This window comes from Diabrotica undecimpunctata, chromosome 3 (genome assembly GCF_040954645.1).
Source record: "Diabrotica undecimpunctata isolate CICGRU chromosome 3, icDiaUnde3, whole genome shotgun sequence".
NCBI lineage: Eukaryota > Metazoa > Arthropoda > Insecta > Coleoptera > Chrysomelidae > Diabrotica > Diabrotica undecimpunctata.
The window spans coordinates 119,123,058-119,135,282 of NC_092805.1; the positions used below are offsets into that span (position 1 = coordinate 119,123,058).

The window sequence follows — 12,225 nt, forward strand, 5'->3', positions numbered from 1 at the left end:
CCTGATTACAATAACATAAAAGTTATCAGGGATAAAATAGGAAGTTTTAATACTTATGAGCATTTGTATTCATAAAAGGTAAATATTTGATCACACTGTTAAATTGTATGGGATAATTAGATAATTTTTTTATAGGTATTATTATTTTACAATAAGTTGTTTTCAGTCGAATCGATTAGTGTTATTACTACCTAGGTATATAAGATCTTGACTTATACACCCATATTTTTTATTTAAACTTTACAGAAAATGAAACTTTTTGGTAAACTAAAATATTTACTGATACCCACATAATTTGAAGACATGCGACTGTTCCATTTACACTTAAAATTAAATGTTTGCAAAATAATAACTCTTATTTAATTTAAAATTAGATATCGACGCTACTGTTCAGTAGAATATCATAATGGTCACTCTAACACTGTTGCCAATTTGGCATACTCAAGATAGTGTCTAAGCGTGCGTTCATAACGAGGCGCCGACCCTCGCTCGGGCCATGGGATGGTATCATTTAATCGATTTTCGGTAAAATAAATGCATTACTTTAAATGCGAGCGTTCGCCGTCAGTGCTACGCTCTAGGTGAGGAGACGGTGCGATGGTCTCCGTTATGAACGCACCCTTACTCGCTCTTGTTCCCGTAAATTTTCCAACGAAATTACGTGTCTACTATAAACATTTTTATAATTTTAGTATTTTCCGAATATTTTCCATAAATAATAAATGTTATTTTAGGAATGTCAAAAGGCTGAAATAAAAATAAAAATTATCAGACTTGAAGCGGAATTGGAAGATGCGGCAGAGAATCAGGAATATTTAAAAGCGGAAACTTTGAAGAATTCCATTAGCGAGTTAAAACGTCAATTGCAGGAGTTGGCAACATCAACTATTGAAATGGTTAAAGTGACGAAGGATGATCACAAAACTGTTTGTGAGTGTTTAGATTTACTGATTTCACTGCTAGCTCTGCCACATGTTACAACTATGACACCATCGTTGGTGGCTGTTAAAGAAGAATTCGTAATTCCGTTGTTGAGTCGTGATGACATTGATGACGAAATCAACTGGAGATTGCTTAAATGTATTGCGATGTTCTGCATCTTGGACGAAAGTATGGCTCAGGAGTATGTTAAAAAATTGTGTATACCTTTTATTACATACAGACAAATTCCAAATTATAACAAACAAGCATTAATGATATCCATAAAAGCAATAACTGATATATTTAGAGTATATGGATACAACATTTTTGGAAGCAAGGATAGCACTATGGTTAGCAGTAATGGTAACAGGTCCAACTTGTCATTAACTACAAGTTTTAACAAAAGGAGATTATATGGAATCGACCAATCAGACGATAGTGTCATATTAGTCCACAATTGGGAGACTATAGTCGAAGTTATTTTAAATATGTTGGATGATGAGATCTCTGAAATTCGGAATGTTGCAATAGAAGCCATATCGAAACTGATTCTAAATGAATTTCCAGTTTCTGCAACAGTAATTTCAAGACTAATCCTGAAATGGTACAACCCTATGGCAGCCCAGGTACCTGACAAATCACAGCAGCTCATAGGAGTGGTCTTAAGTAACTATGTCAGAAAGATTGAAGGTGCCAAAGAAGTGATAGCCAATGCAATTATTCCTACATTACAAAGTATAGTCAGTGCTCCAGCAACTAGTCCCTTAGCAGCTGTAGACGTTGACAACCTGCTGCTGTTTCTTTCTAATATAATTGACGCAGATAATAGAAAGGTAAATGAATATTTTCTTTGTCGCTCTTTCCATATCACGTTTAAAATACCAAAATTTAAATGCACTTCAATAGATGTTCAATTAAAATTACTAATTTTTTTGATTGTATAATAATGTCTTGATATATTATAGGACCTTATAAATATTCATATAAATATGGCCCACATGTTCACCCATGAAATAATAAAGAAAAGGAATGATTTCGTTGCGATTTATCTCTCCAAACTCCTGCTCTATTTGGATATATCGACAGACAATGCTGCTGCTATAAAGGAATTGAAGACTCAAGTACAAAAAGTCTTGGATGACGTAAGTATATGCTTTTTTCATGCAGTGTAATAGGAAATAATATTCATTAGTATAGATTTATGCAAAAAAATCGTAATTGGGTTGGTTGTCTGTGAAATTATTTATAAAGAAGATATTATGAATTAGTTTTGGGATAAATAGTGTGTAAATTAGATATACATAAATGTAAATATAAATTAGATATAAATTGTTTAAAACATTTTAAGTAGATGTAATCCAAGGGCAAAGATGAGAATAGTTAATGTAAAAAAGATTGGTGGATATAGTTTTATTTAAAATCACATTTACACCTGTACAATATTATAGTGAAATACTTAGCTCATTCGTAAATACACTACGAGAAAAAATTGTTAGGATGTGGGTGCAATTTGTTGGGTTCACAGTTTTTGTTATATAGTCGTTGGCGGTTACTATTTTCTCTAAAAAACTAAAGTGTAAGGGCGCTGTTTGTTGGGCCCACATATGTTATACAGAATCAGCGGGTGTTAATAATATCGGCGCCCGAGTCATGAAAATGGTCTTTGAGTGCGAAGCACGTCGCATCTAAGCTATCAACATAAAATTATGTGACATTTGCGAGTTATGTGCGCTGGTATTTGATTATATGATCTTCTTCTTCTTATGGTGCCTATCCGTTACGGATGTTGGACACTAACATGGCTATTCTGACTTTGTTGACTGCTGACCTGAAAAGTCCGGTAGTGGTTAAGTTAAACCATTTTCGCAGGTTATGCAGCCAGGATATTCTTCTTCGTCCTGAACCTCTTTTCCCATGCACTTTACCTTGAAGTATGGTCCGAAGTAGGTTGTATCGTTGTTCATTGCGCATTATATGGCCCAGGTATTCTAGTTTGCGACGTTTTATGGTTATGACTAGTTCGCGCTCTTTACCCATTCTATGTAGTACTTTTTCGTTGGTAACTCTGTCTATAAAAGAAATCCTCAACATGCGTCTATAGCACCACATCTCAAATCCATCGTGTCTCTTTAGTGATGCTTCAGTTAAGGTCCATGACTCCACGCCATATAAAAGAACGGAGAATACGTAGCATTTTAGTAAACGAACTTTTATTTCCAATTTTATATCGTGGCTGTTAAAGATTTTTTTCATTTTGACGAAAGCTGATCTTGCCTTCTCGATCCTTATCTTAATTTCCCTCGATTGGTCCCACTGTTCATTTAAGTTTGCACCCAGATAACAAAAGTTGGTGATTTGTGTTATAGGTTTTTGGTTAACTAGTAATTGACCAGGTGGTATCCAGTATTGGCTATTTTTGCTTAGAACCATGTATTTGGTTTTTTTTTATGTTAAAATCAAGCCCAAACCTGCTATATGATTATAAGATATATATATATATATATATATATATATATATATATATATATATATATATATATATGATTATATGATACCTGATACGAATTGTAATTTGCAAAAGCATCATATTCAATTAATCTTTGCACCAATGAATCAATCAAACGGCTAAATCGGGAGTAAGTTAAAAAACATTTTTAGGGGAACAGCAGCTGCATCATCTTTTGATAAAGGTTTACAATTTTTTATGCATAGATCAATCATAGGAAAATGAGGTTAAATTGATTATGGTTTTTGTTCTTGACTGAATTGGCAAGTGAGTTGAAATTTATTATTACTTTTGTCCTTGACTTTGAGTTTGAATATATTCCTGACAAATAAAGTATATTTGTAAAAGTTTCTAAAAGGCCTTAACCTCATTTTAGATTTTCTTTAAATTTGTGTTTTAAAGAAAGCGGAAAATTCTAAAAAAGTTAGTTTCTTATACTAGTTTTGAATTTTATTGTGGGAGTGATGAACCTACCAACTTATGAAAGTTTATTTCACAGCCTGTGAGATTTTGGATTTTTTTTTTCGATGGTTACGATTTTTTTCACGCAATATAATCTTTACACCTAATGAATTACTTTTTTTCCACAGGTCTAATAATTTATTAAACTTAATTTTTTAATACTATTATAGTTGCTTAATTTTACAACACTGAAGAAAAAAGAAATGCTTATTTTGAGTTTTAAAATACTGTCCATATAATATATATCCAAACATCTTTAAGTCTTTTCCAAAAGTTATTTCACAAACACGTTATTTCCAAAAATACTGACAATATTTTAAAGTATTCACACAGTATATATCTGACTTGATATTTCCATGAAACATCGACTTCTTCAGCTAAGTAGTAATTTTAAACTACATTTCGTGTACCTACCCAACAAAACTTTTTATTGATACTCTTTGTTTCTCTCAAACTCCCAACCAATTTCATATTAGACAAAGTAATATAGACCTCCTAATATGTATTTGATCACAGAGAATTAAATCTGTATTTTTAAGACGAATATTTTTAATATCTATGTTCAATCTTCTTCTTCTTGTTGTTGGACCTGGACCTGTTTATTCTATTATTCCAGTTCTTGTTATATTGATGTCCAGGTGTCATACCAACTCTATAGGGGTCTTCCTAGTAGTCTTTCTGTATTGGGTTTGTTTGTTTTTCTCATTTTGTGATTCTTCCTGGGTCCTGTCAACATGATCTCTTCATATGGTGGTTTCTCTTCATGTATCCTCATTTCTTATTCTATCTTTGAGAGAAATTCTTCTTATTCTTCTTGTAGTTCCTTCTGCTATCGGAGGTTGGCTATCATCACAGCCATCCGTACCTTATTGGCGGCTGCTCTGAAAAGATCTACTGAGCCTCAACTATACTACTCTCTTCGGTTTCTTAGTCAGGAAATTCTTCGACTTCCTATGGATCTTTTACCCTTGATTTTACCTTGCATTATGAGCCTTAATATCTCATATTTCGCACCTCTTGTAATGCGGCCTAAATATTCCAGCTTTCTTGTTTTGATGTGCTTTATTACCTCGTAATCCTTTTGCAGCCTTCTTAACACTTCTGCATTTGTAACTCGTTATTAAATCCTTGTATAGCAAAACATCTCAAATGATTCCAACTTCTTTATATTATCCACTTTTAGTGTCCAGCTTTGCATTCCATACAACAAAGTCGAGAACATGTAGCATCTTAAGGCTCTTATCCTCAGCTCCAGGGGAAGGTCTCGATTAACAAACATTGTTCTCATTTTTATAAATGCTTGTCTTGCAATTTCAATGCGTGTCCTTATTTCTCTACCTTGGTCATTGTTTCCATTTACCCAGGTTCCCAGATATTTGTAGTTACTTTTAGAGTAGGGAAAGAGTAGGTTAGTAGGGAAAACAAGTAGAAAGATCACTCTTTCTACTTGTTTTCCCTCGATATCTAGCCTTCCTACCTTTAGAAATAATCATGCACTTGGTTTTCTTAACGTTCATTTGTAGTCCATATTTTATACTGACTTGATGTAATCTATTTACTAAGCGTTGCAGTGCTTCTAGACTGTCTAAAAAGAGCGGTGTCGTCTGCGAATCTTATGTTGTTCAAGATTTTTCCGTTATATACCCTGCTGTTCCTCTGATATTGTTTCCTTAAAAATAGCTTCGCTGTACAGATTGAATAACAATGGGGACGCAACCCTGTCTAACACCTCTTTTGATTTCTATAGTTTCTGTATCGATATTTTCGATTCTGACTTTTGCTTTTTGATTCCAGTACAGATTGACAATAACCCGTATATCTCGACTATCCACATTCTTTTCTTTTAACAGTTTTACGAGTTTCTGATGTCGTACTCTATCAAAAGCCTTTTCATAATCTATAAAGCAGACATAGAAATCCTGGTTCATATCTAGTCGTCTTTGCACGAGAACGTTAAAATCGAACAGAGCCTCTCTCGTTGCTAGTCCTCCTCTGAATCCAAACTGGGTGTCGTCTATACCTTCTTCTATTTTTTTTTATAGTCTTACATGTATTATTTTGAGAAATATCTTAAGTGTGTGGCTTATTAAGGAAATTGTTCTGTACTAGAGGTATTTTGTCGCATGTACTAACTTTGGTAGTGTTAAAAATATGGACAGCAACCAATATTCGGGTATTACTCCTGTTGTATATACTTTGTTGAACAGATCTAAAAGTATATGCAGTGTTTCTTCGTCAATGCATTTAATTAACTCAGTGGGTACCTGATCTGGGCCTACTGATTTTGCGGTCTTTGCATTTCTAATTGCCTGTTCTAATTCGCACATTATTATTTTCGGTCCTGTTTGTTCCTGTGATTCTTCTTGTATCACTCTATCATCGTCGAAGAATTTCATTATGGATTCTTGCCAAAATATTCGTTTATCTTTGATGTCTGCAATGAGTTTTCCATTATCATCTTTGAGTATCCCATAGTGTGCTCGCTTTTTGGTATTTGTTAGTTCTTTTATTTTTTTATGCATACTAAAGCTGTCGAATTTTCCGTCATACTCTTCTATTTCTATGCATTGATCTGTTAACCACTTTTCCTTGGCCTTTTTTATCTTTACTTTAATTCTACTTTATAGTTCTTGATATTTTTTTATTTTCTTTTCAGGCTTTAAATTTTCTTCTGCAGCCTTTAGTAATGCCTTCTGAATATTGCTCCACTTTTCATTGACATCTTCTGATGTTAATATGTCTTCTCCTACTTGTGTTAGACTTGAGTTGACTTGTTGGATCACTTTTTTATGTATTTCTCGTTTTCTTAATTTTGTATAATCAAACGTTGGTTTGTTTTTAAGTATTACAATCTTTTTGAGTTTCACGTGCATTCTAGCTATCAGCGGGTTATGGTCTGAGTTGACATCTGCTCCGGGGTATGCTTTTACTGCTTTAATTGAGTTTTTGTATCTATTTTTAACTAATATATAGTCTATTTGATTTCTGACTATGCGGTCTTTGTTGTCTGCAGGAGATCTCCAAGTGTATAATCTTCTGTCAGGTAGTTGGAACATTGTGTTCATTATTGCAAAATGTTCATTTTGACAAAAATCCACAAGTCTATCCCCTCTTTCTTTTCTGCCACCTAGTCCGGCGACTCCATAGCGATGAACCGGATCGTTGCTTTCAGCATAATACATCATGCCGTTTTTGGTTATAAGTTTGCCGGTGTCTGGCCATTGTACGTCACTTATGCCTAATATATTTATTTCCATTCTGGTCATTTCTTGTATTAAATTGTCTAATTATTTTCTTGGTTGGTACAAGCTTCTTACATTCCATGTTGCAAGTCTTATAGGTCTACATTTGTGTATTCTTAGACGTGGAATTTTATTATCTAAACGAGGATTTTGCTTGCTATCGACCTGGAAGGCCTCGTCTCTTTTACATGATCTTTTCCTTCCCTGCCGGATTTTGGTTTACGGATTCTATGATCAGTAACGGTTTGACTTTTTTGCGTATTTGCCATGATGAATGACTAGGGATGTTCTGTTGAAACTTTAATGTAGTGGTTTCCCCTTGCCTTCTGCATTCTTTTGCCGTTGACCAATTTATTGGTTCCTCCACCTTTGGAGTCGATTTCTCAGCTCCAGGACAAAAGATTGTCCTACTACCTACCGACTCATCCGCCCGAAGCCGTTAGTCGGTAAGCAGGGGATTGCTTATATCGCCAATCACTCGGCCCCTATCAGTTTTTTAAACTTCTTTCTGTCTGACCTATGTATACTTTTATATATACCAAAAATGATAGGACTTAATTTTTATTTTTTATGCATTTTACCAAAAGATTGATTTTTAGAGCTGTGTCAATCTTTATAAATGATAGCAAACCGTGATATTTTTTTTCTGTCTTGTGGATTAAGTTAGATAGAACTTATCGCTTATTTGTATTATATTTTATTCAGTATGTCATCATCATCATCATCATTGTTGCTACAGCCCTATAAAAGAGCCTCGACCTTCCCAAGTCTTATTACGCCAGTCAGTTCTATCCATTGCCAACTGTTGCCAGTTTGCTGCGCCTATTTGTCTACCATCCTCATCTACACCATCCCTCCATCTGAGTTTTGGTCTACCCCTTTTTCTACTTCCCACAGGTTGTGACATAAGGATTCTTCTAGGAGGGTTGTTCTGCTGTGATCTTGCCAGATGTCCTGCCCATCTTAGTCTTCCTATTTTTATAAAGGATACTACGATATTCAGTATGTCAGTTTTTGTTAATATCCATCATTTGGTTAATGCGGCTCAGTTCAATATTTTAATTTGAATTTAATGTAGAGAATTTAGAGTTTATTAAGATTTGGTAATTTTTTAATACTTACTGTAATTTTTAGGAAAGTTTGTCAGAGAAAACACTAAAGAGAAACTTATTAAAATTTCATGAAAAACTAAACGTTTCTTTAGAGAAACTCAATTCAATAGCTGAGGCTAATTTGGAAACAACAGAGGTTTCCAATGGGATTAATTCAAGTGAAGACAATAGTCAAAACGAAGCTTGCGATCAAATAACATCCTCAGAAAGTCAGCAATTGTCTCATGTAACAAATTCCACACGTCACAATACAAATTTGTCTTCGATACAGGAAGTAAATGAAGATGATGAAAATGAAGAAGCATTTGATAACGACGTACCGAACACTGACGGCGTAGACAAAACGAAATCTACTGACGATGAAGAAGTCGTTGAGCCGGATAAAAATTTGACAAATAATAGTGCAGGAAGTGAAAAAGAGGGAGACAAGAAAAAGAAAAATACAGAAGAACAAAACTCCGAGGAGAGATCATCTGTGGAATCTTCAAACGATAGGAATAAAAGTAAGTGTTTTTGTTAATATTGTTTTATGCATAACTTAGTTATCTCCATTGAGAACACTTATTTAACTACTGAGTACTGTACTATTGAACATTTTATCGTGTCTACTTCCAGTTTGCGATGTTAGGGGACATATATAGCTAACAATCACCCTCTCGTTATTACGGAGTAAATGGATTTTTCTCTGTCCGTTTTAACGTCTCTAAAAGAGAACAAGTGGCGCCCATATAAGATGTTAGTGATTTATGAACTTAATGAAGATGATTTCGATTGAAGACAAGAATTTTGTGTATTTTATGTAATCGATGGTGATGAAGCGGAAATAGCTGGTAATAAAATTGTGGGACCATTTTTTAGTGCCGATTCATTGAACGGTGAAAAATAAAATCGACGTGTTTGAGCTTTTTTTTAACCAGTAGCTGAATCGATCTTTTAACGAATTTATTCCAACATTTACGTGCTCACTGTATATACGTTACACTTGAAATTTCCGAGGGATTTATATGTGCTTTCTGCGGTTTTCCGGGTTTGACTCCGCGTTGAATAATGATGGTTTTGAGAAAAACCTTTGTTTTAACGAAGTTTCGGAAAGGTTGCACTTGCCACTGTCAAGTCAGGTAGTTCCGCTTCTCGATAGTGCTTGAAGTAAACTGAAAACTGACTCTCTCGGTTGAAACGCTTACTTATATAGTCGATCTTGGTGCACTTCTCTCGAACGGTTCTTGACAGAGCTCCTTGTGATTGGCCCTGTACGAGTATAGGTAGGGGGGATTGTACTCATTAGTCTTGTTTGATTTATTTATAACTTTTTAATCTCGTATACGTATATATATATATATATATATATATATATATATATATATATATATATATACATATATTAGGTATATAGGTAGAACCCCCATTATCCGGGGCTCTATTAACCGGGGTTCCAATTAACCGGGGTGACAAAAAGCAAATTTTTCATTTTTGTTATTTTTTATTTATGTATTTATTATTTTAAGTGTTTTATACGCAATATATTTTATATGTATGTATAATGTTTAATATGAAAACAATGAATACGAAAGATTATTTTTATTTTTAACAGATATATATATATATATATATATATATATATATATATATATATATATATATATATATATATATATATGTTACTCAAGTAAATAAATAATGAGATAAAATAAATAGAAAAACACGGCAAGTGGTTTCGTACGAAATGAGTTTCGTCAACATCGACCTATTCAAACATGTTTAACGACTTTCTCAGAAACTCGGTCAGGTCTGTTGCCTACAGAACAAAAACAATTCAGTTGTGCTTTAGTCTCCATTTAAGTTTCATCTTACGAAATGTCGCAGAAAAGAAAACGTGTAGTTTTAACGCTTTAACAGAAATTAAACATTATAAAACGTGTTGAAAAAGGTGAAAGTGTTAAAAAATTGGCCAGTGAATTATGAATTGGCGAGCAAACTGTTCGTGATATTTTAAAGAAGAAAAAAGACATTTCCGACTTCGTTTCATCAGCGGTGCAAACAATGTGTACTCGGGAAAACAATGAAAACATCTTCATTAAAAGACTTAGATGAAGCCGTCTACCAATTGTTCATTCAAAAACGTGCTGAGGCAGTTCCTATTTCCAGGGCCAATGGTAAGTGAAAAGGCTATATGGTTTCATGAAAACTTGAAAATTGAGGAGCCATTCTCTGCTTCCTAAGGATGGCTACACAAATTCAAAAAAGACACGGTATCAGGCAGTTGGCTACTTAAGGGGAGAGTCTTAGCGGTGATAATGTTTCAGCCACATTATTTATTGAAAATTTTAACTCTTTAGTCGAAAAATTTAATTTAACTCCCGATCAAATCTATAATGCTGATGAATCAGGATTATTTTGGAAGATGCTTCCTTCAAAAAGCCTTTAGCTACTCAATCCGAAAAATATGATCCTGGCCACAAAACTGGCAAAGAACGGCTTACAATTATTATTATGACATGCTGTAATGCTTCAGATCATAAATTAAAATTAACTGTTATTGGAAAAGCGGTAAAACCTCGATCATTCAAAGGAACTGAACTAAGATGTCTTCCTTGTGACTATTACAACCATCGAAAAGCTTAGATGAACCAAACAATCTTTTCATCGTGGTTTAAAGATAAATTCGTACCTTCAGTGCGTCACCACTTGAAAAAGAAAGGTCTACCTCTTAGAGCTATTTTATTACTCGACAATGCTCCTTCACAGCTGAGTGTGGGAAGATTTTGACTTCGACTTTGACGACTGAAGATGGACAAAGTTTTGTTCCACCAAACGACACATCCCTGATCCAACTGATGGATCAAGGGGTAATATCCAGTTTAAAGAGAAGTTACAAAAAAATATTCTGAGATTTCTTCTTGAAGAGAATAACAGCAAAGATTCAATTAAAGAAATTTTAAAAAAGTGGACCATAAAAGACGCCATCTTTTCGGTCTGTGAAAGCCTGGGTAAACTTACCCTCCAAAACATTGAAACTTTCAGGGGGGAAAATATTGGAACAAGATAATGTTGTACAAGAAACCTCAGAAGAACTGGAAACAGAATCATTTCTTGAAATTTCCAAAGCTCTCCCGGATTTCATTCATGTTGATAGGGATGACATGAAAAACTGGCTGGAAAATGACAGAGACGAAGAGGGATTTGAACAACTGAGTGACAACGAAATAGCAGATCTCCACAGAAAAGATGGGCCATCTACTTCTTTGCAGTTTGATTACGAAAACTCGAGTGATGAGAACGAAAATTCGTTACGGAACGAAAAACAATAAAACACAACCAAGCATTGCAGGCAACAGAACTTCTACTAAATTATTTTGAACAGGAGAACGCTGATTATAACACAATTCTCTTGCTACGGACTATGAGAACTGATATTAGAAAAGAAATTTTTAATAAACAAACTAAAATTACTGATTTTTTCTCCAAATGAAAATTCAATATGTACATAGGTATGTAAAACAGTATTGTACATTTATTATATGTACATACATGTATACCTATATTTTATTTATTGCATGTACATAGTTTTGTATACATACATACCATAATTTAATATACACATATTGTAAGTCCATACATATGTGAAAAAACGTTTGTTTTTTACTAAAAGTGATTTTTCGGATACATTTTTTTAATTATCCTTATCTATCACATTAAGTCAATAAAATAATGTATTTCCATTATACATACATATATATATTCAATTCATTTTTTAGATTCTAAACAAGATGATGAAAATCACGTTATAACTCCTAAAAGTATATCACAAGAGAAAAGAAAAAGAACGAAAGATGCTATTGAAGATACAAATTCAGATACGGACAACAATAATAAATTTTCAAAACGAAGAAAAAAAGAAAGAAGTGAAGGTAATTCATACATCATATTTTTTTGCTGTTTTCATTGGACTGGATCCGTCCTTCAGAGTAGTCGATATTTAGTT

The 12,225-nt window shown here is 33.7% G+C and overlaps 1 protein-coding gene across 3 annotated transcripts in view; it reads left to right on the forward strand.

Moving 5' to 3' along the window:
• The window catches only part of LOC140437304 (condensin complex subunit 3-like), a 58,149-nt gene that overhangs the window by 22,482 nt on the left and 23,442 nt on the right, over positions 1–12,225 (forward strand). For all 3 annotated transcript variants that reach the window (XM_072526747.1, XM_072526749.1, XM_072526748.1), the window contains exons 9-12: positions 735–1,754; positions 1,887–2,063; positions 8,266–8,746; positions 11,999–12,151. In XM_072526747.1, coding sequence (XP_072382848.1) covers positions 735–1,754; positions 1,887–2,063; positions 8,266–8,746; positions 11,999–12,151 — 1,831 coding nt within the window. The remainder of the gene's footprint in view (positions 1–734; positions 1,755–1,886; positions 2,064–8,265; positions 8,747–11,998; positions 12,152–12,225) is intronic.